General features: G+C 24.5%; 4 protein-coding genes across 5 annotated transcripts; 2 read left to right on the forward strand and 2 right to left on the reverse strand.

Annotated features, from left to right (window-relative positions):
- Positions 1-4637: 4637 nt before the first annotated feature.
- On the reverse strand, positions 4638-12988 carry LOC122512712 (protein FAM136A). Its single transcript, XM_043628727.1, has 3 exons — positions 12778-12988; positions 11549-11689; positions 4638-4972 (listed from the first exon to the last, which is right to left on the reverse strand). The coding sequence occupies exons 1-3, from the start codon at positions 12862-12864 to the stop codon at positions 4760-4762; spliced, it is 441 nt and encodes a 146-aa protein (XP_043484662.1). The 5' UTR covers positions 12865-12988; the 3' UTR covers positions 4638-4759.
- A 372-nt stretch (positions 12989-13360) lies between these two features.
- On the forward strand, positions 13361-16360 carry LOC122512713 (THAP domain-containing protein 1-like). 2 transcript variants are annotated; one of them, XM_043628728.1, is made up of 6 exons: positions 13361-13583; positions 14314-14526; positions 15302-15430; positions 15527-15604; positions 15712-15780; positions 15926-16360. In XM_043628728.1, exons 1-6 carry the CDS (start codon positions 13522-13524, stop codon positions 16218-16220), a joined length of 846 nt encoding a protein of 281 aa, XP_043484663.1. In that variant the 5' UTR covers positions 13361-13521; the 3' UTR covers positions 16221-16360. The 2 variants fall into 2 exon arrangements, with proteins under 2 accessions (XP_043484663.1, XP_043484664.1); XM_043628729.1 differs by having other exon boundaries at positions 13391-13583; positions 14385-14526.
- Positions 16361-17727: 1367 nt separating this feature from the next.
- LOC122512494 (uncharacterized protein CG45076-like) lies at positions 17728-19461 on the reverse strand. Its single transcript, XM_043628361.1, has 2 exons — positions 18614-19461; positions 17728-17782 (listed from the first exon to the last, which is right to left on the reverse strand). Exon 1 carries the CDS (start codon positions 19373-19375, stop codon positions 18617-18619), a length of 759 nt encoding a protein of 252 aa, XP_043484296.1. The 5' UTR covers positions 19376-19461; the 3' UTR covers positions 17728-17782; positions 18614-18616.
- Positions 19462-20760: 1299 nt separating this feature from the next.
- On the forward strand, positions 20761-27301 carry LOC122512667 (alanine--glyoxylate aminotransferase). Its single transcript, XM_043628637.1, has 7 exons — positions 20761-21121; positions 22700-22900; positions 23230-23387; positions 23545-23700; positions 24216-24373; positions 24958-25144; positions 25467-27301. Exons 1-7 carry the CDS (start codon positions 20945-20947, stop codon positions 25615-25617), a joined length of 1188 nt encoding a protein of 395 aa, XP_043484572.1. The 5' UTR covers positions 20761-20944; the 3' UTR covers positions 25618-27301.
- The last annotated feature ends 44 nt before the right edge of the window (positions 27302-27345 follow it).

Consider the following 27345-nt stretch of genomic DNA (forward strand, 5'->3'; position numbering starts at 1 on the left):
AATAGATTTTTTTTTCAATAAAAAAAACGAAAATCCAAAAAAATCCAATTCTTTCGTAAAAAAAGCTATTAAATTTCCATTTCTCTCCAAATAGAATCTAATTCTATCCGTAATATCGATGCAATTCATTATCTTGTGCCAAATGAATTGTCTCAACAAATAGAATAATATTAATTTTTCCTGAAATTTTTTTTTTTTAATATCTTTAGAACTCTAGAAAAAAAATTCTCCAATATTCCTACGTTTCTTGTTTTTAAAAATACAAATTTTTTTTTTTCGTCTAATGGGAGGAAGTGATTTATTTTTCATCCCGTTCAATTTTTTGTAACTAGCGTGTGTCATTTGAAGAACGTGTGAGAATCAATAAAACTCGTCCTGGAGAGTTCGTTTTTGTCAAAGAAAAAAAAACTTGCAAACTTTTGTTAAAAGATGAAAAAAGAAAAGAAAAAGGAGAAAAAAATGCAAAAAAATCGACAATAAAAATTTGACGATAGTTTTTTTTTCTTTTTTTATCTCCAATCAATCGGAGATGAAAAAAATGATCGCTCAAGGCCGGGGGAAAGAGGGGGAAGGGTGAAAGGGGGAAGAAAATTGCGAAAAAAAGTGTGTCATACGTGATTTGGAATATTTGAAGAAAGAAAGAACAAAAAATAGTACAAAGTGATTAACAAACGGAAAAAAAGAATAAAAGGAATAAAAAGTATAAAAAGAAAGCAAGGAAGGAAAGAAAAGGACAGAAAAGGACAGAAAAGGAAAAATGTCAAAATGGAGAAAAAGAAAAAAAAAGAATGAAAATAAAGAGCGAATATTGTCAAAAAACGAAAATTGAGCGATTCTTCGAGAGCAAATATGTTTGTTATTTCGTTTTTTGTAGAGGTTTCGAAAAATAAATTTTTTTTTCGAAATTCTGCTTCTCAAGGAATCGGCTCCTTATTATAGACGAAGGGAAAGAAAAAAAAATGCGCACTGCCGAGAGAACAATTTTTTTTTTTTTTGAGTCAACTGACACGAAACATCATGACAAGTATGAAATTGTTAAAATATTTAAAAAAAATACGTTTCGATAATTTTTACACTTTTGTTATTTGACTATTATTAAATATTTGAAACATTTAAAAAAAAGGAGTAGAAATTTTTTTTTAAAACTGTTTCCATTTTTTTTGTTACAAAGCTGTTTCCATAATTTCTTTGTTAAAAAGCTGTTTCCATTTTTTCTTTGTTAAACAACATTTTTTATTGTATTTATAACTCGAAAGTTAGATTTATTGAAAAATACAATTGTGGAAGGACTTGGAACTTTGATTTATTGAAGGGAAAGAAAAATTGTGGAAGCACCTTAAAAATTGGGGTCGTTGTTAACGGTGCTTTGTTTCTTTTTTCGAAATTGTTCTAAAAAATCGAATCGAAAGAAAGAAAAAAAGTTGTGAAAGCACCTTAAGAATTATGGCCATTTTTTGTTAATCTTTACATTTTTTTAAATTAAGGCCATTTTTTCTTTTTTTGAAATTGATCGAATCGAATTAAAAGAAAAATTGTGAAAGCACCTTAAAAATTAAGGCCATTTTTTTAAATTAAGGTAATTCTTTTTCTTATTTTGAAATTGATCGAATCGAATCGAAAGAAAGAAAAATTGTGAAAGCACCTTAAAAATTAAGGCCATTTTTTGTAAATCTTTACCATTTTCTAAAATTAAGGCCATTTTTTTCTTTCTTTAAAATTGATCGAATCGAAAGAAAGAAAAATTGTGGAGGCACCTTAAAAATTAATTTCGAAAGAGAAAAAACAATAGGAAAATAAGGAGAAAAGTCATTGTTTTGTCAAAATTTGTTTCAAGCACACACACACACACATATACATAGAAATAAATAATAATATAATGTAAAGAAAAAAACAATTAAAAAAATGTCTAGCGTTTCGACTCCCATTTCCTCCCGTTTTAAAAAGAAAATAATTAGTAAAATTTTTTATATCGATCGATAGAAACAAATTTACACATCGAACGCTCTAGACTCTCGGTGAATTTGTAATCAACGAATTGACAGAAAGAACTACTAAAACCCGGTGCGATTTGATTTTTGATTTAAAAAGAAAAAAAATCGATATTGTTTCTCAGCAGAATTTTTTTCTTTCATTAATAAAAAATAATTTTTTAATTTTTTTTAAAAAATTTTTTTGTAATTAATTTCTATTCTATTCTAAATAAGTAAATTTATAATAAAATTTTTGAAAATAGAAATAAATTTATATTGTTTTTGAGAGTAAAAATTAAATAATGTAATTTTGCAAAAAAAAAAAAAAAAAAAATTGAATCGAAAAAAAAATTGTGGAAGCACTTTAAAAATAAAGACCTGAACGAAAAAATTTTTGACCGAAACGAAAACAAAGAAACAAAAGAAATTTTTTTTGTTAAACAAAAGTAAGAAAAACAATTCTGCTGATAAACTTTAGCGAAACTCTGTTGACTTGATAGTGATATTTCTTGTAACGATGTATTAAGAAAAAAAAAATATGACAATTTTCACGATTGTTGGTTATGTGGTAATGACATTGCACCTCAGACACTAAAAAAATGAAAAAACCAAAAAAAAGAAAGAATGCAAAAGGGTCTTTATATGTGGCAGCTACGAGTTAATTTTTTTTTTTTTTTTTTTTTTTTTTTTTTGGTACAAGAATGCAAATTGATTTATTTCCCCTCTTTCGATAAAACTATATAAATATTTAAAAACAAAAAACAAAACATTTTACTCACTGTCTTTGCTGTAGAATGTTTTTCTTTTTTCATTTCCAAAAGACAAAAATTCGAAACATTATTCTCAATTAAAAAAAAGAAAAGACAAACTAAAACAAAAAAAAAATAAATAAAAATAAAAAATAAACGTAATGTAAGGAAAAAAGTAAAAAAAAAATTGTCTGCGACCAGAAACAAAGGGGTACGGGATGGGATTGAGAGAGAGCGAGAGAGAAAGAGAGAGAGAGTGAGAGTGAGAGAGAACGAAAATTGAGGGAGTTTTATATCAAGAAAAAAGTGTGCAATAAACAATATGTCTATTGTAACAATAAAGTAATTGTATTAATTACAATAAAAAAAAAGCATTCGTTGTTAAGCTGAACACTGTACCGATGTCGAGATCCGGTATAACGGTTAATAAATATCATGACCAAGTATAGAATTGTTTTCTTTTTTTGAATTAAAAAAAAACCTTAAAAAATTAAAAAGAAAATGCGAAATTTTTTTTTTATAATCGAAAAATTAATTAAAATGATTAAGAAAAGATTTTTAAAATGTAAAAAACTTAAATAATATAAATTCAAAAAAAAAATTATAAAGATCGATTGGTCTGTCCAAAATGTTAAAAAGAATTGTAAAAAATTACAATAATTTTTTTTATATTTTCGGAAATAGTAAATAAATAAATTTCGTAAAATAAATTAGAGACAAATGTTTCAAGAAAATAAATTAAATAGAGATAAATGTAAAAATTATTAATTAAAATATAAAATAAATTTAAAAAATTAATATTTAGGTAAAGAAGAAATCAATAAGGAATACAAATTGAAAAAAAAATAAATTATAAAGAATGGGATTTTTAAAAACTTGTAAAAAAACATTAAAAAGAAATAAATTTAATAAATTAATTTATTAAAATTTTAGAGAATTACTGGATTCTACTGAAATACTTTATAACGAATTAAGAAATAAATTGAATTCTTTCTGGAAAATAATTTAATATTTGAAATGATTTTTTCTATATTTATAAATGTAATTAAATTTTTTCGAAGAATTTATTAAAATTTTAGAAAATAATTGAATTCTTTAGAAATATTTTAATATTTAAAAAAATAATTGAATTGTTTTGGAAGACTTATTAAAATTTTAGAAACTAATTTTATTCGTTCGTGAAATGTTATTAAAATTTTGTTTAAAAATAATTGAATTTTTGCAAAAAATTTTACCTACTATTTTATTAATAAATTAATACCTATATAAATATATAAATAAATTAATAAATAAAAATAATTGAATTCTTACGAAGAATGTTATTATTTATGAAAAAAAAATTGAATTCTTGCGAAGAATTTTATGAAAATTTTTTAAATTACCAAACATGAATAATTAATTAGTAAATTAATTAATAATTGAATTTTTTAAAAGTTTGAATATGAAATTTTGCAAAAATCCATAATTGAAAATAAAAAATGTTGTAATTCTAAATTCAAATGCGTTTCAAATATCAGTATGCATAGAAACTACGTAAGCACGATTTCAACTGTTTTTTTTTCAGACACAGAGAAAATTCGCACCAATAATTTCTCTTGGTTTTTTTTTAATTCTTTCTTTATCAGTATGCACAGAAACTGCGTAAGCACAATTTCCTTTTTTCTTTCTTTAAGAAATTAATCTTAAATTTTCATAGCGACTTTACTCCTTGATCCTTCAACAAATGAAATTTTGTTTCTTTCTGAAACTTTTGTTTTCTAAACGGGTAAAACATATTTATTCTTATAAGAATCATTACAAGTGTTGTCAACATTTTTTCCCCCTCCTTTCTCCTTTTGTTTTAGAAAGAAAAGAACTTAAAACATAATTTCAATTCTATTTACAAAGTTGATTACAAAAGGAAAAGAAGAAAAAAAATGTCTTGTTTTTTTTCTTGCTGGAAGAGAAAAAAAATGTCTATTATATAGTCAACAATATTTTGTTTTTCAAACTAAAACTCTAAAAAAATTGGAAACAAAAAAACAATAAAAACACAATTATTTACGATGGTAAATTATTAAATTCTCCTCTCGAGAGGGAATTTCTGATTGTTTTCTCAACGGACGGCAACATTTCGCAATATGAATCAACACAGGAAGTTGCGCAATTTTCAAATTCACTGGTATATCGATCAGCGACACTTTGCGATGGCGATGGACCCATTTTGTCGCGAATTTTGTCATTACAATCCATTACGCATCTTTGCAGACGATTCTGTTTGAAGAAAAAAGAAGAACGAATTATTCAATTTTCATTATTTATTCTTAAAAGTAAACAAAAAAAAGATAACAATCTTTTCTATACTTAGAAAAATAAAAACTCTATTTTATTAATTTTTAATAAGTTCATTAATTTGTAATTTAATTTTTATTCATTTTTTATTAAAAAAAATTAATATTTCTTTTTTTTTAAAAAAGAATATTTCAATAACCAAATTTTAATAATTTTAATGACTAAAAAAATAATTTAATATATTTCTTTACTTCGTTTATAACAAAATTTTTTAATTAATTAAATTTCAATAATTTTTAATAAATAAAAAATTTTGTTTTTGTTGAATAAAAAAAGTTAATAATATATTTTTAAAATAAGACAAAACGAAAATATTCAGACAAAATTAATTAATTTTTTATTACAAATTTTTAAACTTTTTAAATAATTAAGACAAAATTAATTTATTTTTTATTATAAATTTTCAAACTTTTTAAATAATTAAAATTAATTTAATGCATTTTTTTTTTGCTTATAAGGAATATAATTAAAAGAATAGACAAAATTAGAAAATTAATTATAATTAACTAGAAAGAAACTGAGATAGAAAATCAAAAATTAGGAATTAATTAATTTAGTGGTTAATTAATATTAAAAATACAAAAAATAGAGAATAAAATTGTTAATTAAATCTAAATAATTTATTAATTTCATTTTAATTTAATAAATTATGTAATTAATTAAAACTAGCAAAACTATCCACGCGCAAGCGCGCGGGAATGTTATATGGGGCTGCTTATTTTAAACAATTTAAAAATTTTTAAAGAAATAATTATAACAACCTAACAAAGAGATTTAACTAACTAAAATTCAAATAATTTCACTCAATGGTCTCAATTTAAATAGAATTTACATTACTAGACTTAAACTATGGCTAGAACAATTACAATTAGTATCTGGGTCATCTTTTGCATTGCTTATTTTATAAAGCCATTTTAAATTAAAAACTTTTTAAAGAAACAATAATTATTACACACTGAAAAAAGTTTTACTTTGAATAGCGATAAGTTTCTCTAGAATAACGAAAGTATTAATTGAAGCACTGAAAAATTTCGCTACTAAAGTGAAATCTGTAGTTCATCCAGCTAAATATTTTTTGCCGTGAATAACGAAAAAAGAATTAAATTAACATCAGATTTTCTACATTCAAAAAAACGAATTCAAATAGAAATTAATCATTTTAAAACTTAACCAAATTCACCCCAGAAATCACTGAATTCGATAGTTTAGAAGAAAGTCAGACAAAAGCAGGGTTCCTACAGAATCTGGAAATCATGGAAATGGTATGGAATTTTTAAAAGTTTCTAAATTTTTTCAGTTTTCCATTTTTTCTCTTGAATAAAAATTCAAATAATAATAAAGCTAAATGGCATAAAAGAGAAGAAAAAATGTTGAATTTTAAGAAATTCGATTTTTTGGATTTTTGATAATTTTAGATTTTTTACTAAGGAGTCGAGACAATTTAATAAGTAAAGTATTTTCCAAAAGCACAAAAATAATGAAGCTAATTCCCATAAAAGAGAGGAAAAAATGTTGAATTTTAAGAAAATCGGATTTTTGAAATCTTTTGAATTTTTGATAATTTTAGATTTTTTACCAAAGAGTCGAGACAATTTAATAAGTAAAGTATTTTCCAAAAGCACAAAAATAATGAAGCTAAATCCCATAAAAAAGATGAAAAAATGTTGAATTTTAAGAAAATCGGATTTTTTAATTTTTTCAAATTTTTGATAATTTTAGATTTTTTACCAAAGAGTCGAGACAATTTAATAAGTAAAGTATTTTCCAAAAGCACAAAAATAATGAAGCTAAATCCCATAAAAAAGATGAAAAAATGTTGAATTTTAAGAAAATCAGATTTTTGAATTTTTTCGAATTTTTGATAATTATAGATTTTTTACCAAAGAGTCGAGACAATTTAATAAGTAAAGTATTTTCCAAAAGCACAAAAATAATGAAGCTAAATCCCATAAAAAAGAGGAAAAAATGTTGAATTTTAAGAAAATCGGATTTTTTAATTTTTTCAAATTTTTGATAATTTTAGATTTTTTACCAAAGAGTCGAGACAATTTAATAAGTAAAGTATTTTCCAAAAGCACAAAAATAATGAAGCTAAATCCCATAAAAAAGAGGAAAAAATGTTGAATTTTAAGAAAATCGGATTTTTTAATTTTTTCAAATTTTTGATAATTTTAGATTTTTTACCAAAGAGTCGAGACAATTTAATAAGTAAAGTATTTTCCAAAAGCACAAAAATAATGAAGCTAAATCCCATAAAAAAGAGGAAAAAATGTTGAATTTTAAGAAAATCGGATTTTTTAATTTTTTCAAATTTTTGATAATTTTAGATTTTTTACCAAAGAGTCGAGACAATTTAATAAGTAAAGTATTTTCCAAAAGCACAAAAATTATGAAGCTAAATCCCATAAAAAAGAGGAAAAAATGTTGAATTTTAAGAAAATCGGATTTTTGAAATCTTTTGAATTTTTGATAATTTTAGATTTTTTACCAAAGAGTCGAGACTATTAAATAAGTAAAGTATTTTCCAAAAGCACAAAAATAATGAAGCTAAATCCCATAAAAAAGAGGAAAAAATGTTGAATTTTAAGAAAATCGGATTTTTTAATTTTTTCAAATTTTTGATAATTTTAGATTTTTTACCAAAGAGTCGAGACAATTTAATAAGTAAAGTATTTTCCAAAAGCACAAAAATAATGAAGCTAAATCCCATAAAAAAGATGAAAAAATGTTGAATTTTAAGAATATCGGATTTTTGAAATCTTTTGAATTTTTGATAATTTTAGATTTTTTACCAAAGATTCGTGACAATTTAATAAGTAAAGTATTTTCCAAAAGCACAAAAATAATGAAGCTAAATTATATAAAAGAGAGGAAAAAATGTTGAATTTTAAGAAATTCGGATTTTTGAATTTTTTCGAATTTTTGATAATTTTAGATTTTTTCCAAAGAGTCGAGACAATTTAATAAGTAAAGTATTTTCCAAAATCACAAAAATAATGAAGCTAAATCCCATAAAAAAGAGGAAAAAATGTTGAATTTTAAGAAAATCGGATTTTTGAAATCTTTTGAATTTTTGATAATTTTAGATTTTTTACCAAAGAGTCGAGACTATTAAATAAGTAAAGTATTTTCCAAAAGCACAAAAATAATGAAGCTAAATCCCATAAAAAAGAGGAAAAAATGTTGAATTTTAAGAAAATCGGATTTTTTAATTTTTTCAAATTTTTGATAATTTTAGATTTTTTACCAAAGAGTCGAGACAATTTAATAAGTAAAGTATTATCCAAAAGCACAAAAATAATGAAGCTAAATTCTATAAAAGAGAGGAAAAAATGTTGAATTTTAAGAAATTCGGATTTTTGAATTTTTTCGAATTTTTGATAATTTTAGATTTTTTCCAAAGAGTCGAGACAATTTAATAAGTAAAGTATTTTCCAAAATCACAAAAATAATGAAGCTAAATCCCATAAAAAAGAGGAAAAAATGTTGAATTTTAAGAAATTCGGATTTTTGAATTTTTTCGAATTTTTGATAATTTTAGATTTTTTCCAAAGAGTCGAGACAATTTAATAAGTAAAGTATTTTCCAAAAGCACAAAAATAATGAAGCTAAATTCTATAAAAGAGAGGAAAAAATGTTGAATTTTAAGAAATTCGGATTTTTGAATTTTTTCGAATTTTTGATAATTTTAGATTTTTTCCAAAGAGTCGAGACAATTTAATAAGTAAAGTATTTTCCAAAATCACAAAAATAATGAAGCTAAATCCCATAAAAAAGAGGAAAAAATGTTGAATTTTAAGAAAATCGGATTTTTGAAATCTTTTGAATTTTTGATAATTTTAGATTTTTTACCAAAGAGTCGAGACTATTTAATAAGTAATGTATTTTCCAAAAGCACAAAAATAGTTAAGCTAAATCCTATAAAAGAGAGAAAAAAATGTTGAATTTTAAGAAATTCGGTTTTTTGAATTTTTAATAATTTTTGATAATTTTAGATTTTTTACCAAAGAGTCGAGACTATTTAATAAGTAAAGTATTTTCCAAAAGCACAAAAATAATGAAGCTAAATCCCATAAAAAAGAGGAAAAAATGTTGAATTTTAAGAAATTCGGATTTTTGAATTTTTGATAATTTTGGATAATTTTAGATTTTTTCCAAAGAGTCGAGACAATTTAATAAGTAAAGTATTTTCCAAAATCACAAAAATAATGAAGCTAAATCCCATAAAAAAGAGGAAAAAATGTTGAATTTTAAGAAAATCGGATTTTTGAAATCTTTTGAATTTTTGATAATTTTAGATTTTTTACCAAAGAGTCGAGACTATTAAATAAGTAAAGTATTTTCCAAAAGCACAAAAATAATGAAGCTAAATCCCATAAAAAAGAGGAAAAAATGTTGAATTTTAAGAAAATCGGATTTTTTAATTTTTTCAAATTTTTGATAATTTTAGATTTTTTACCAAAGAGTCGAGACAATTTAATAAGTAAAGTATTATCCAAAAGCACAAAAATAATGAAGCTAAATCCCATAAAAAAGATGAAAAAATGTTGAATTTTAAGAATATCGGATTTTTGAAATCTTTTGAATTTTTGATAATTTTAGATTTTTTACCAAAGATTCGTGACAATTTAATAAGTAAAGTATTTTCCAAAAGCACAAAAATAATGAAGCTAAATTCTATAAAAGAGAGGAAAAAATGTTGAATTTTAAGAAATTCGGATTTTTGAATTTTTTCGAATTTTTGATAATTTTAGATTTTTTCCAAAGAGTCGAGACAATTTAATAAGTAAAGTATTTTCCAAAATCACAAAAATAATGAAGCTAAATCCCATAAAAAAGAGGAAAAAATGTTGAATTTTAAGAAAATCGGATTTTTGAAATCTTTTGAATTTTTGATAATTTTAGATTTTTTACCAAAGAGTCGAGACAATTTAATAAGTAAAGTATTTTCCAAAAGCACAAAAATAATAAAGCTAAATTCCATAAAAGAGAGGAAAAAATGTTGAATTTTAAGAAAATCGGATTTTTGAATTTTTTCGAATTTTTGATATTTTTAGATTTTTTACCAAAGAGTCGAGACTATTTAATAAGTAATGTATTTTCCAAAAGCACAAAAATAGTTAAGCTAAATCCTATAAAAGAGAGAAAAAAATGTTGAATTTTAAGAAATTCGGTTTTTTGAATTTTTAATAATTTTTGATAATTTTAGATTTTTTACCAAAGAGTCGAGACTATTTAATAAGTAAAGTATTTTCCAAAAGCACAAAAATAATGAAGCTAAATCCCATAAAAAAGAGGAAAAAATGTTGAATTTTAAGAAATTCGGATTTTTGAATTTTTGATAATTTTGGATAATTTTAAATTTTTTACCAAAGAGTCGAGACTATTTAATAAGTAATGTATTTTCCAAAAGCACAAAAATAATGAAGCTAAATCCCATAAAAAAGAGAAAAAAATGTTGAATTTTAAGAAATTCGGTTTTTTGAATTTTTAATAATTTTTGATAATTTTAGATTTTTTACCAAAGAGTCGAGACTATTTAATAAGTAATGTATTTTCCAAAAGCACAAAAATAATGAAGCTAAATCCCATAAAAGAGAGGAAAAAATGTTGAATTTTAAGAAAATCGGATTTTTTAATTTTTTCAAATTTTTGATAATTTTAGATTTTTTTCCAAATAGTCGAGACAATTTAATAAGTAAAGTATTTTCCAAATGCACAAAAATAATGAAGCTAAATCCCATAAAAAAGAGAAAAAAATGTTGAATTTTAAGAAATTCGGTTTTTTGAATTTTTAATAATTTTTGATAATTTTAGATTTTTTACCAAAGAGTCGAGACTATTTAATAAGTAATGTATTTTCTAGAAGCACAAAAATAATGAAGCTAAATCCCATAAAAGAGAGGAAAAAATGTTGAATTTTAAGAAATTCGGTTTTTTGAATTTTTAATAATTTTTGATAATTTTAGATTTTTTACCAAAGAGTCGAGACTATTTAATAAGTAATGTATTTTCCAAAAGCACAAAAATAATGAAGCTAAATCCCATAAAAGAGAGGAAAAAATGTTGAATTTTAAGAAAATCGGATTTTTGAATTTTTTCGAATTTTTGATAATTATAGATTTTTTACCAAAGAGTCGAGACAATTTAATAAGTAAAGTATTTTCCAAAAGCACAAAAATAATGAAGCTAAATCCCATAAAAAAGAGGAAAAAATGTTGAATTTTAAGAAAATCGGATTTTTGAATTTTTTCGAATTTTTGATAATTTTAGATTTTTTACCAAAGAGTTGAGACAATTTAATAATAAAAGTATTTTCCACATTAAAAAGTTTGACATTAAAAAATATATAAAAAATGCCAATACTTAACCCACAAAATTTAATTTTCAAAACAATCAAATGAATGCAGATAATTGGCTAACGGAAAGGAAACTTACTATTATTATAATGTATTAATTTATTTTTAATAATATTTTTAATTGTTCATATATATTTACCTGAACTCTTTCAATTTCGCTGGAAATGAAATGTTGAGCTTTATTTAATGATGAAGTGCAATTTTCCACGCAATTTGCAGCTCTATGAACACTGTAACTTTCATTGTCGTAACAAGTTGCGGCACATCTGTGCATATCTGCCTAGAATTTATTTTAAAATTAAAATTTTTCTATTTGTTTTCATTCATAGATGAAAATTTTACTAATTTAATTAATTTTTTAATACATTATATAAAAATTTAATTTTTAAATAAATTAATTTTTTAAATCAATTTATTACCTTTATTAAATAGTTTAACCGTTTAATTTTTATATGAATTAATTATTTAATCAACTTATTACTTTTTTAATAATTTAACCATTAAATTTTTAAATGAATTAATTTTTTAATCAACTTTATACTTTTTTTTAATAATTCAACTAATTAATTATAATTTTCTGATTAAATGTGACAATTTTTCACAAAAATTAATTCATTTATTAATTAATTTTTCTATCAATCAATCAATTAATTAATTGGAAATTTATTTAATTTCTCAAATAATTAATTGATTAAATTTTGTAAATAATTAATTTTTATAAATAAATACAAATGGATAACCGTCACAATTAATTATCCAAATAATTGATTTTTCTGTCAATCAAATAATAAATTAAAGATTTATTTAGTTTTTTAAATAATTAATTGACAAATTTAGTAAATAATTAATTTTTAAAAATAAATATAAATAGATGATCTTTACAATTAATTTTTCTATCAATCAAATAATGAATTGAGAGTTTATTTAATTTCTTAAATAATTAATTGAAAAATTTGATAATTAATTAATTTTTTAAAATAAACATAAATAACTTATCATCACTATTAAATAAATAAAAAATTATTTTATTTGTTTTTTTTATAATTTTATAAGTAAATAAATTTTTAATTTTATTTATTAATACAAATTTTTACATTAGAAATTTTATTTGAAAAAATTTTGAATTACGAAATATTTGAACTTTATTTCTTACATTGAGAAATCATTCAAATGTAATAAAGTTTTTTTTTATGACAATGACAAATTCAGAAATTACAAGCAGATATTTTTGTCATTTTCATAAAAATCTGATTAAGTATTTTAAGAAATAAATTATAACAATTAATTAAAATATATATTTATAATATGTTATAAACAAAAAGTAAAATAAAAATATAATACACGTTAAATTTTTAAGGTTAGGTTTACCTGCATTTTTCGAAGAAAATTCTTGTCAATATCCTCAACGAGTTTCGTTATTTCCTCCTCAACACGTTTCTGCTGCCTTTCGACCATTTTCAATAAATAATAATATTTTTTCAATTTATTATTATATAAAATTTGACTTATAATTAAATCTAAATTTGAGAAAAAAAATCTCCCGGTTTTCAATTGCAGGTGTGCGCACACGTTCCTGATTTTTCACGCAAATACCAAGTTTACGCATGCGCAAACACCAAGGTTAAGGATTCAGTCGATTCAGTCCAAAGGTTTCAAAAGTAAACAAGTTTTTTTTAATATAAGAAGAGATTAATTCTGAATAGACAAAATTGGCTCTTTTTATGCCCTTATGTTGAACATAACAGAATAATTCAATAGATTAAAGAAATCTATTTAATTATTATGTTTTATGTTCAAAATAAAGACACGAAAAAGAGCCTATTGTGGATACAGCTTAATAGTCTATTTAAGCTCTTTTCATTTTTCGACGAAACGAAAACATTTCTATGTCAGAAAAGTTCCAAGGGAAATGCTGTTGAAATCATTCAGCCAATCAGAGAAGAGTTTTAAATTATATATGAGAAAAAAGAAAACAAAATTGTAACTCAGGTTATGTTTTGATATTCGAGTAAATCAGGAAGAAAAATAAAGAAAAAAGTACAAAATTTATTTTTTATTATAAAAAAAAACATTGTCTGATATGTTCAAAAAGCAGGATATATTAATGTAAATATGGTGAAATGTTTAATTTGCCGACGAGTCTATAATAAAGCATTTGATGTTTCGTTTCACAGGTAAAATAAAATTTTATTAAATTCTTGTCAAAAAAGTATATAATTTCTCTATTAAAAAAATTAAAATAATTTTATCCTTTTTTTTATTACATTAAAATTATCCTTTTTTTATTTGTTTAGAAAAAAATATTTTCAACTATAAAAAAAAAATTTTTTAAATAATGTTTCTTTTTCGGTATTATTTATATTATATATTAATTATATTAAATATTATGTTTATATTAATGTTCATTCATGAAAATCGTAAAATTGACATTATTTTTTCTAAATGTTAAATTAAATTGTGTTTCAAAATAAACATTTTTCGTAAAATTAAATCGCAGTTTTCGCTTTAAAGTCTGATCCACACGTATAGTTGAAATTTAACTCAAGTTCACATGAATCATATATTTTTATAAAAAAAAAAAAATAACGCTAGTATTTTCTAATTTAGTATTAAAAATTAATAATTTACTACTGTAAATTACATTTTCTATTTTTTTTTAATAAAATAAAACAAAATAAAGGGGTCGTTCACAAAGTAATAAATGAGCAACTTTTTTTGTTAACTGCCCAACCTTGCTTATTGAAATTTCCGAGAATTTCATTCAGCAAGGTTGGGTAGTTGATAAAAAAATTTCATTCACCAGGGTTGGATTGTTAAAAAACAAAAAGGTGCATTTGTCAACTTATTAAAGAGTGAATATTGAATAAAATAAACAAATAGAAAATAATTTTTTTTTTAAAACAGATTCCCCTCAGATCAGGCGACAAGAAAAATATGGTGTAGAATATTAAATCACAGCATAATTTCACCCACAGACAGAGTATGCTCAGGGCATTTTACAGACAATTGTTTTCAAGTTCACAAAGAATTGGGACAGAGAATATTAAAACCATATTCAACTCCAACGCTTGCAATGACAAAACTACAGGAGCCATTGAAAGTCACTTGTTCCTGGGAGTAAGAAAACATTATATTACATATTATACGCTCAGTAACGAACTTTACGTAAAATTACATTATTTTCCGTTTGTGACGTAACTTTGCTTTTAACACTAACTTATAAAACGGTAAGTTACGTAAAAAATACGCAATACCAGCGTAAATAACGTAAAATATGTAAAAAGCCTAAAATGACGGAAATTAACATACATTACGTAAAATTAATGGAAATTACGACAAAAACGTAAATTACAGTAAATCCTTAAAAGTATTGAAATGTTGTTTACTTGAGTATTTAACATAATTTTAATTTTTTTATTTTTGTAAAGAAACGCAAATTGCGTAAAATAAATAAAGTAAGCATAGACTACGTAAATATTGTGTAAATTATGTAAATTTACATTAAAATAGTGTAAAGTTACATAAAAGAATGTAATTTACGTAAAATAATGTAAGTTACGTAAAAATAGTGTGAATTATGTAAATTTACGTAAAGCAATGTAAAATAATGTAAAAATAGTATAAAATATGTAAATTTTCGTAAAATAGTGTACATTACGCAAATTTACGTAAAATAATGTAAATTACGTTGAAATAGTGTAAATTATGTAAATTTACATAAAATAGTGTAAATTACGTTGAAATAGTGTAAATTATGTAAATTTACATAAAAATAGTGTAAAATTACGTAAAATATTGTAATTTACGTGAAATTATGAAAAGTATAAGAATTTTTGCCTCACCTCGAGTATTTAACGTAATTTGCATGTAAAAAATATGTATTTTTTTTTAGAACGGTGTTAACGGACCATAACTATGTGGCAAAATTGGAGAAACAGGAAATTGCAAAACCTGTCGAGCCGGCAAAATTATTAATTCAATATCCCTATATCTTGAATACGCAGCCAAATAATATCGTCACGTATGTTTAATTATTTTTTGAATAATTTTTTTTTATATTATGAAAAATACGAAAATTTATTAAAATGAAAATATTAATAATGTTTTTTCTGCACAGAAATGTAATGCAAGACTTAAGTGTTAACATTCCCTTAACTTATCAACCGATAGTAACAAATATCTCGCAACCGTTCAGGTAAAGTTTTTTAAAATAAAAAAAAAATTTTCTATTATTTAAAAATTTGATTTTTAAAAACAAATTTTACTATACAAAAAAATTTTTTAATTTTTTCTTCTTTTTAGTGGAAATATGATGTACGCTTTAAAAATAAATCCACCACCGAACCAAATTCAGCCTGTTAAACAAAAAGTGTAAGTTTTGACTAAAAAAAAAATATTTTCATCATTACTGATTAATTTTCTTGGTTGAAAAATTTGTCAAGTTATATATTTTTTTTTTGTTGAAGTAATAATTTGTTCTCCTTTTTTTCTTTTTTTGGCGGCGGGATTTTTACAGGATTCTTAAGAATGTAAAAAATCGAATGATTATAAGTAAGGAGGAGGCAAAAAGAAGAGCGTTAATTCTTAAGAAGAAAAAGGAGGAGCGTAAACTACACGAGACAACAGTGAAAAAGCTTCAATCGGCATCAAAGAAAATAATCGATCAGAGGCAGACGATAAAAATGTTGAGACAAAAGTTAAGGCGATTGCAGAGAAGATTCGAAGTACAAAAATCGGTTGTTAAATATCTCAATTTTAAATTGGAGGGAGCGAAGGAAAAGCAAATAACCGTCATTGGTGGTCATTTTTAAGTCAGAAATGATTTCAAAAAAAGAAAAGAAGAATGAGAAATATTGTTTTAGTTTTACCCAGTTATTTTTTTATTATAAACTTTAAAAAAATCTTTACTGTACTTTTTTATACAGATAATAAAAAGTAGTTTTCTAAAAAAAATGTTTCTTTTAATTCTTCTAATAATTAGATTTCACTTTTTTCCTTGTATCCTTTAAAGTGTAATAACTTTGACAATTATTAACGAATTCACACATGAATGCTGTTAAAAGTTAGGGAAAGAAATAAGCTCTACTTTGAAATTTACAAGAATAACATATCCTGCATTTATAAAAACTTATGGTAATTTGAATGATATACAAGTTTACATGTTAAAAAGTTTTAAAGTATGCAATCATCGGTAACGCCCTTAAACTTTGATCCTAGATCACACGCGTAATAAGATAAAAGTTAGAGAAAGAGTCAAGCTTCAATTTGGGACCAACCGGAGAATCATATCTTGAATACAAAAAAAGTTGTGGTCATTTTAATCAATAACAAGCTGTAATGACGAAACACTTAAATAGCTACAACCATAAAAAACAGTCTCAAACTTTGATCCTAGCTCACAGGCGTTATAAGATAAAAGTTAGAGAAAGAGTCAAGCTTCAATTTGGGACCAACCACAAAATCATATCTTGAATACAAGAAAAGTTGTGGCCAATTTAATGATAAACAAGTTTTAATGACGAAACACTTAAATCGCTACAATCATGAAAAACATTCTCAAACTTTGATCCTAGCTCACAGGCCTAATGAGATAAAAGTTGGAGAAAGAGTCAAGCTTCAATTTGGGACCAACCGGAGAATCATATCTTGAATACAAGAAAAGTTATGGACATTTTAATCAGGATCAAGCTGTAATGACGATACACTTAAATAGTTACAATCATGAAAAACATTCTCAAACTTTCATCCTAGCTTACAAGCGTAATGAGATAAAAGTTAGAGAAACAGTCAAGCTTCAATTTGGGACCAACTAGAGAATTATATCTTGAATAGAAGAAAAGTTATGGTCATTTAAATAATAAAGATACTGTCATGACGAAACACTTAAATGGCTACAATCATCAATTACATTCTCAAACTTTGATCCTAGCTCACAGGCGTAATGACATAAAGTTAGAGAAAGAGTCCAGCTTTATTTTGGGTCCAACCAAAGAATCATATTTTGAATACAAGAAAAGTTAAGTTTTATTTTGCTTAGGCTTGGAGTTGTGTTTAACAAATAGACATTTTTTTTAGTTTCACTATCAGTAATTTATTCGAAGTTTAATAAATAATTTATAATAAATAATAACTTTACTTTTAAATTCATCTTCAAATCTATTTTTTTCGTGATAGACAATTTTTTCCAAGTCTATAAATATTTCCATAATATTTAGTTTTTTTTTTGGTTATAGTATAGAATTTTTTTCTTCTGCATTATTTTGATAAATTACATACATTTTGTTAAATTTTGTTTTCTCCTTCGTAATTTTCCTTTTCTAAATATTTCTCCAAATGATTTATTTATAGATATTTAATTCACGATGATTTTGTTCTATAAGGAAATAAAAAGTATTTAATTAACTTTTCACTAGATTTCTAGTTTCTATATAATTATTTATCATTGGTTGGTATAATTAACTGAATTTACAAATTATTCTATTTATTTTATTTTTCAGGCTGAAGTCCCATGGCAGCGTTTTGCGTTGCGTTTTGTAACTAGGCCATGAGTGTGAGAGAGATGGAGATATATGTTTGCTCTATTTGCACTCATGGCCTAGTTACGAAACGCAACGCAACACGCTACCATGGGACTCCAGCCTAATTCTATTTTTACCTTTAGGGCAGATTTACAAGTCTACAGGTGCGTCCACACTGCACTTTTACCCTTAGGATACTGTCAAATGATATTTTTGAAAAAACTATTCTTATCTTTCTCTCTCCTATGCCAGAGGCATAAGTTTGTCTCACTCTATATTTTCTGTTTATGGTAAAAGTAATAAAATTCAGAGTGAAACAAACTTATGCCTCTGTCACAGGAGAGAAATAGACAAGAATAATTTTTCTAAGATTCGTGTTACCGTACCCTTAGGGCAGTTTTACAATTCTAAAGATGCGATCACACGGAATTCTTACTCTTAGGGTAAATTTACAAGTGTAAAGGTACCTTCACAGTCCATTTATATCCTTAGGGCAGATTTACAATTCTAAAGGTGCGGTCACAATGAATTCTTACCCTTAGGGTTAATATACAAGTGTAAAGGTGCGTCCACACATTATTCTTTATCCTTAGGGTAAATTAACAAATCTAAAGGTGCGTTCACATCAGTCTAATTTTACCAACCTATGAAATAATTAATTTTTATAATACTAAATGTATTCTCACCTATTACTTATCATCATCGGACGGAAGTCCCAATACTCCTTTAAATGCAACTTCCGATATTCCGAGTGTTAAATCCTTCGCAAGATTTCTCACCGTGTTAATCAATTTGTCAATACGTGGAACGACATTTAGCAATAAACCCGAACCTTTCGTAGCAGTGTCTGCAATTTGTTTCGCTTGCTGGGGAATTTGTGCAAAAGTGTTGACCAAATTTGATGCAGCATTTATTGAATCGGCCGCTTGTTGGGGAATTTGTCCGAAAGTACTGGCCAAATTTGATGCAGTTTTTAATGGTTCGGCCGCTTTTTGGGCAGCTTGTTGGGCAGCTTGTCCGAAAGTATTAGCCAAATTTGATGCATTTTTTATTGAATCGGCCGCTTGTTGGGGAATTTGTCCGAAAGTACTGGCCAAATTTGATGCAGTTTTTAATGGTTCGGCCGCTTTTTGGGCAGCTTGTTGGGCAGCTTGTCCGAAAGTATTAGCCAAATTTGATGCATTTTTTATTGAATCGGCCGCTTGCTGGGGAATTTGTCCGAAAGTACTGGCCAAATTTGATGCAGTTTTTAATGGTTCGGCCGCTTGTTGGGCAGCTTGTTGGGCAGTTTGTCCGAAAGTATTAGCCAAATTTGATGCAGCATTTATTGGATTTGGAACATTTTTGAGAGCATCAGCTGGATTTAACGAAATTGGAAATGACGGTAGTGCATAAATTACCGACAATAAAATACTCACAAGAGTTAATGTAAATGGAAAAATTTTCATTTTGAATTTTTTTTTAAATTAAAGAATTTCTTACACGAAATAGAAAACACGGGAGAAAAATGTGACTAATGGCTAAGAATTATTTTATTCTCGATATTTATATATCGATTATTGTAGGTAAGACACAAGTGTTTCCTGGATGGTTATATTGTCATATTATTATTGTTTACGGAATTACGACACTCGGCAAATTGACGACACGAGGAAAAACAAAATAATTGACAACAGTTGTTTATAATTGTTCATACTAGTTTCAAAAAAGAAATTATAATAATAATTAATTTTCTACTAATTCCACATAATTTAAAAAAGAAAAAAAATTATTCTAATTTGAATAAAATTTTTCATTCTTTTTTTTTTACTTTGCATTGTAACTTTCAATTATTGAAGAAAAGAAAAAATGCGGAAAAAAATTTTTAAAACTGAAATTCCTACTTTTGTTCTCAACTGTAAATTAATTTGAATATTTCTTTTATTTTCAATTTAACATAAAGTTATTTTAATATTTTATTTTAATATTTCTGTTAAGTTTAATTTATATCATAAAATAATAAGTAAAAATAAATAGAAAAATTCGAAAAACTGTTTTTAGGAAAATTCTATATAGAAAGTAAAGGTTCCATTGTGGATGAACCTTAAAATTCTGTTTAAAAGAACACCCAAACATAACCTCAACAAATTTTTTTCTTTAATTTTTTTTACTTTATTATTTATCGATTGTTATTAATATATGATAAAATGAATAAATAAACTAAATAGAAATCATAGAAATAAATAAAAGTTTTTTTTAAAAAATAATGCAACAAAAATATAACCTCAACAAAATTATTCAAATTTTATTATTTAAAAATTATTATTAGTAAATTATGAAATAAAAAAGTCTAAATAAAAAATTAAAAAAAGAAAAAACTTCTAAAAATTCTTTTTAAAGAAAATTTTATTTAGTAAGTATAAAGTTCATTGTGGATGAACCTTAAAATTCGTTTTAAAAAAAAAACGAAACCAAAACATAATCTCAATAAAATTTTTTTTATTATTTTCCTTTACTTTATTATTTATCAAATTTATTATTAGCATATATAATTAAATAAATAAATAAACTAAATAAAAGTAAATCAAAAATTCTGATTTGAAAAAATGAAAGACAATCAAAAACCTCAATTATAAAATAAATAAAAAAAATTAAATAAAAAAAATAAAAAGAAATTAATAAATAAAGTAAAAAAATAAAATAATTAATAATAATTATTAATTAATGTAAAAGAAAAAAAAGATAAAAATAGTGGTTGTGGCAGCATCTTAATGCAACGGTCTGATAAGAAAGTAATTTTTTCTTTTCGAGAATTAAATACTGATAAAATTATCTCTTTCATTTGCAATAAATTGTAATTATTCATCAGTTACTCATTAGTTGCTATTAAAGAACTTCGTCTCTTATTTTATTGAAGAATAATAATAAATAAAAAGAAAGTGAAAATATAAAATAGAAACTTTTTTTTTAACGAAAATTGTAGAAATACCATAATTTTTTTCTTTTATTCCCTTTTTTAAAATTATAGTAAAAGAAAAATGTCAACTAATTGGAATGAAAGTGCAGTGCAATTAAATCCACCTGAGGAATTATTGAAACCTCTTGTTGTACCAATTAAACATTTAATGGGTCCTGGTCCAAGTAATTGTTCACAACGTGTTCTAAATTCCCTTCAAAATCAACTTATTGGTCATTTACATCCGGAAATGTGCAAGGTTATATAATATTTTTTGTTATACTTTTTCGTTCTTTCTCCTAGATTTTTTAGCCCCTTTCAATATGCAACCATTGTTACAGTACTATAGTTTTAAGGTGCTTTCACACTTAGTTCTTTTTTATCGACACAATCATAAGAAATAGTTTTAAAATCATAAACGTGACAAATTAACTTTAATTTATTTCAGTTCCAATAATATTAATAAATAATAATCAAAATAAAATAAAAACTTTATTTTAATTATTATTTTGAAAATAATTAAGTAAAATACAAAAATATGTAAATAAATAAAAAGAAATATTTAAAATATTTTTTTATTTTTCCTTATTAATTGTTATAATTAGTTAATATAATATTAATAAAATTAATAATTAATATTTGTAATAATAATTATTAAATAATAAAATTTCAATAATTTTGTTGAGATTATGTTTGTGTTTCATTTTTTTTTAACGGAATTTAAAATATTTTTTCATTTAGTTTATATTATATGTTAATAATAAATGATAAATAATAAAGTAAAAAAAAAATAATAAAAAAAAATTTTTTAAGAATATGTTTGGGTTCCGTTCTATTAAACAGAATTTTAAGGTTCATCCATAATGGATTAAGGTTTATTGTGAATGAACCTTAAAATTATTTTTGAAAAAACTTTCTAAATAAAATTTATTTTAATTTATTATTTTTATTTATTTATTTTCTTATAATTATTATTAAATAATGAACTTTAAATAATTTTATATTATAATATAATAATAATTTTATATTTGTTGCGTTTATGTTTGTGTTTCATTTTTTTCAAACAGATTTTTCATTTATTTTTTCATAATTTATTTATTTACTTTATTATGTTTGAATATATAATAGATAATAAAATTATAAATAATAAAAAAAATTTGTTGAGGTTATGTATCGGTTTTTTTTAAACAGAATTTTAAGGTTCATTCACAATGAATTAAGATTTAATGTTGATCAACCTTAAAATTCTTTTTAAAAAAACTTTCTTAATGAAATTTTCTTAAAAAGAATTATTAGAAGTTTTTTTTATTTCTTTTTAATTTCTTATTTGTTTTATGATTTGCTAATAATAATAATTTATTCAATAACACAATTTGAATAATTTTCTTGAAGTTATATTTGTATTTAATTTTTTTAAACAGAATTTTTTATTTATTTCTATTTAATTAATTAATTAATTTATTTTATTATATGTTAATATAATAAATGATAAATAATAAAGTGAAAGAAAATAATAAAAAAAAATTTGTTGAGGTTATGTTTCGGTTCTGTTTTTTTTAAAAGAATTTTTTGAAGTATTTTATTAAATTTAGATTTTTATTATTTTATTTAATTAGGTAATAATAATATTAATAATAAAAAAATAAATAAAAGTAATAATAATTGTAAAAGCACCTTAAAACTGCTGTGTTATTCACATTGGTTAAAATATTGCAAAATGTAAAGCTTCATTCACACACGTGGAGTACAAAATTTCTAGATAAGTAAAATTCGACTAATTTTCACGTGAAAAATAATTATCGATTTGTAAGAATTGTCTATCTATGTATATTTTCAGTTAATGGACGAAATTAAGGCTGGTCTACAATATGCCTTTCAAACAAGAAACAGACTAACTCTAGCTATTAGTGCATCTGGTCACGGGGGAATGGAGGCGTCAATTGGCAATTTACTCGAACGTGGAGAATCAATTTTAATCGTTAAAAGCGGTATTTGGGGTGAGAGAGCGGAGGACATTGCAAATCGTCTTGGACTGCAAGTAAATAACTTTAAAATTCGCAGGTTTTAAACGAAAGAAAACAAAAGAAAAATATTTTTCATATTCAAAAATTTTTCAAAATTTAAATTTTTTTAAAAAACTTTCAAAAATTTTTTTAAAACTTTGTAGCAAAAATAGTTCAGATCCATATTTTACTTTAGTGCAAATTTTGTGGATTTTTATCAAAAAGGAAAGAAATGGGAACGGTCTAAAAATGCGAGGTGGGGAAAACTATTGTGCATTGGCCTTTATCTATCGTACTATAAAGGCACTTTCACAATTCTTTTTCCAAATAAAAAAACAGAAAAAAACTAAAGGGTAATTTTTAGGTACACCTATTAACGACAAAATTGGGCAAAGGTTTTAATTTAGGAGAATTAAAATCAGCGTTGGAGACTTTTACACCAACGGCAGTTTTTATGGTTCACTCGGAGTCGTCGACTGGTGTCGTTCAATCACTCCTGGGGGTTGGTAAACTTGTTCATGAGTAAGTTTTTCTTTTCGTTTCGAATAAAAGCAATTTAAATACTTTCCGTCTCGAGGAAAATTAAAAAAAAAATTCTTCATACCGAATAAAAGATTTAATACAAAAGCCTCGAGTAAAAAGGAGCAAAAATTTTTAGGTTATGTTTTCGTACTTACAGACACGGCAGTCTCCTTATTGTTGATACGGTTGCATCCCTAGGGGCGGAACCATTTTTCACTGACGCTTGGGAAATCGATGTTGTTTACACCGGAAGTCAAAAGTGTCTTGGAGCGCCACCTGGAATCACTCCGATTACTTTTAGTCCCCTTGCCGAGTGAGGGATACTTTTTAACACCATTCTATTTATTTCTAAATTTTTTTCTTCGGTAAAAAAAAGGACGAAAAGATATTTCTATCCTTTGTCCCCCGCATGTAGACTTATTTACAATTTAGAACTTTTTGTATTTTTCTTCGACTGCCCAACCCTGCTGACTGAAATTTTTATCATCTACCCAACCTTGCTGGATAAAATTTTCCTAACCTTTCGAAAATTTCAATTTAACAAGGTTGGGTAGTTGACAAAAATTGCTTTTCTGTATTTTTTTGTCGACTGCCCAACCCTGCTGATTGAAATTTTTATCTACCCAACCTTGCTGGATAAAATTTTCCAAACCTTTTGAAAATTTAAATTAACAAGGTTGGGTAGTTGACAAAAATTGCCATATTTGACCAGCGGTGAATTTCGATAAGAAAAATTTCATCCAACAGGGTTGGGCAGTTCCTTTTTTTGCGAAATAATTAAAGGCATGTACACACTATTTTTTTTATTTCAATTTTTTTGTCTTTTAGGCGAAAAATTTTCAGTAGGAAAACAAAAGTTCCGGTACAATATTGGGACGTGACTTTATTGGGGGACTATTGGAATTGTTTTGGAAATTCTAGAATTTATCATCATACGATAAGTGCTACTTTGGTTTATGGTCTACGCGAAGCACTTGCACAATTAGGTAGGTGATAATTTTAGGGGTGATTCACAACGTTCGTTACACCCCTTAGGGAAATTGCGCGCAATAATTTTTCATTTTGTGCGCATCGATTGACATTTTGTTAAAGGTGAAACCACAATGGACTATTAGGTTTATTATTTATTTAATTATTTATTATTATTTACTACTTTTGATTCTTTATTTACTATTTACCGAAATAAATTAAATTACTATTTAAATAGTAAAAAGCAGTAAATAATAGTAAACCAAAAAGTCAATTGTGAATTGACCTTTAAATAGTAAAAAGCTGTAAATAATATTAAACCAAATAGTCCATTGTGGATTCACCTTTAAATGGTAAAAAGCAGTAAATAATAGTAAACCAAAAAGTCAATTGTGGATTCGCCTTTAAATAGTAAAAAAGCAGTGAATAGTAGTTGACAAAGTAGTCCATTGTTGATTCACCTTTAACAAAATGTCAACCGAAGTGCAAAATATTATAAATAATTTGTCGCGCCTATCGTTTTAATTGTATTTTCTATTTATGTCGATAAAAGAGGGTTTATTGTAGAAAGAGTCTAAAAGTGAAAAATTCTTTTTTACAGCGGAAGAAACACTTCCGGTTTCCTGGTTGCGACAAGCTAAAGCAACGGAACATCTACATAACGGTCTAAAGGCACGTGGTTTTGAATTTTACGTCACAAATCCAAAAGAAAGATTGAAAACGATAACAGCTGTGAAGATACCTTTAGGAATTGATGGCAAAGTCGTGACGTCATATGCAATGGAACGGTAATTGTGGAATTACCATTATATTACGTCTTTTTCTAAGAAAAAAAGGTCTATTCAAAATATAACCTCTAAATCCTAAATATCGTAATTTTTACACAAGAGAGAAAAGGATAGAAATATCTTTTGCCTTTTTCTAGAAAAGGACAGAAGATATTTCTATCTTTTTCTCTCTCATGCAAGAAGGAAAAACTAAGATTTAACGCTTTTATTCTGTGTAGAAATAAAATCCTTTTTTTCTGACAGGAAAATTGATAAAAAAAATTAAATTGAACTTTAAAAAATGAAATTTTTCCTAAAAATTAAATTTTCTTTTTTATTTTAGACACAGTGTGGAAATATCCGGTGGTTTAGGACCAACAGCAGGGAAAATTTTTCGTATCGGTTTAATGGGAATAAATGCGACAATTAATCAGGTTGATCTTGTATTACGTGTTTTTGACGGAAGTATTAAATACTCAAAATCTCATTTGTAACCATTTTTTTTTAATTATTAAAAAAAAAATATTTAAATTATTTTCAAAATGGAATAAATATAAATTTACTCAGTAAAAGTTAAAATTTACTCACCGATTGATGATTCCACGTGGTCGAAAGAATTTTGAACGAAAAGAAACAGAATAAAAAAAAAATTACACTTTAAACGTGAAAAAGCACTTTGACGACTGTAAGCGACTGACCATAAACTACTTATGTTATAGAGTGGCGAACTTAAACTAAATGTAAGATTTTTAAAGCTCGGTTCACAAGTATTATACTTTCCTCGACCTGTCCAGTTCTTTCCAAATGCGACACTAGTCGATTATTTTTTTTTTATCAACGACTCAACCCTGTTGAATGAAATTTTTCATTTCTTTGTTAACTACCCAACCTTGTTGGATATTCTGCTCAACCCTGCTAAATGAAATTTTTAATTTTTTTGTCACCTACCCAACCTTGTTGGATGAGATTTTCGAAACTTTCCGAAAATTTCAATTAGCAAGGTTGGGAAGTTGAGGAAAAAATCTCACAGTTATCAAATTACAATTTCGTCTCGCAGGGTTGAGTAGTCGACAAAAAAAGGCAAAAAATTCCAAATCAACAAGGTTGGGTAGTTGACATTGAAATTATCAATAAACGAGAAGTGTCGCATTTCAGAAGTTGTCCAGTGGAAATAAACACATTAAAGCTAAATTCACAATGGCAAATGACCATTATTATTTTTTTATTTAAATATTTGTATTCTCAAATAAAAAAAATTCAGAAAAAATCTGTAAATACACAAAATTCGAGTAAAACAAGGAAAACAATACAAAAAACGCCAAAAAAAGACGTTATCACGATTGTTTATTTACTTTAAAAAGAAAACCATCGATATCAATAGTTAACAATCAAAACGTTTAATGATTTTTTTTTGTGTTTTCAAGATACAGTGATTAATAGTGTGATTTATCACAATCATGATAATGATAATGATGATGATATGTTTTCTCATACAATAATTGTCGATTAAAAATGTCGCAAAGTAATTTGCCGTTTATTTAATTATATCGATGTCTTCGCACAGTGTGTATTACATAATTAGTGATGTGGCTCATTAATATTTTTTTTCTTTGCCAAAAAATAAATAAAAATTATCTTCAAAATAATTATCAAAAGCCATTATTAAAAATATATATGTATATATCGTAGGTTTTTTAGACATCAAAATTTATCGAACTTGCGATATAAATCGTTTAAAATTGATATGTTGGAATTGAAGTCTCAAAATCGATAGTTTCTAATATCGAAGTCTCGAAGCTGATAATATCGATTATTGAAATCTCGAAATCGATTTTTTCAACGATTATCAAAGTTTTGAAATTAATTTTTTATCGATTATCAAAATCTTGAAATCAATTTTTTATCGATTATCGAACTCTTGAAATTGATTTTTTTTATCGAATATCGAAATCTTAAAATCGATTTTGTATCTAATGTCGAAGTTTCAAAATCAATATTATCGAATATCGAATACTTGAAATCGATACAGAGTATCGAATATGGACTCAATTATCGACATTTGGATATTTTAGGTAAAAAAAATTTTTTTTTAAATATTTATGAGCCAAGTTAGTAATTAATAACCTAAACAACGTTTTTTTTTTTTTTTGAAGAAAAAGCCGTTGTTTCAACAGTTTACAAATAAAAACGCAAAAACATACAAAAGTTTTTTTTTACATGGT

The sequence above is a fragment of the Leptopilina heterotoma genome, unplaced genomic scaffold (genome assembly GCF_015476425.1).
Source record: "Leptopilina heterotoma isolate Lh14 unplaced genomic scaffold, ASM1547642v1 Lhet_123, whole genome shotgun sequence".
NCBI classification, from domain to species: Eukaryota; Metazoa; Arthropoda; class Insecta; order Hymenoptera; family Figitidae; genus Leptopilina; species Leptopilina heterotoma.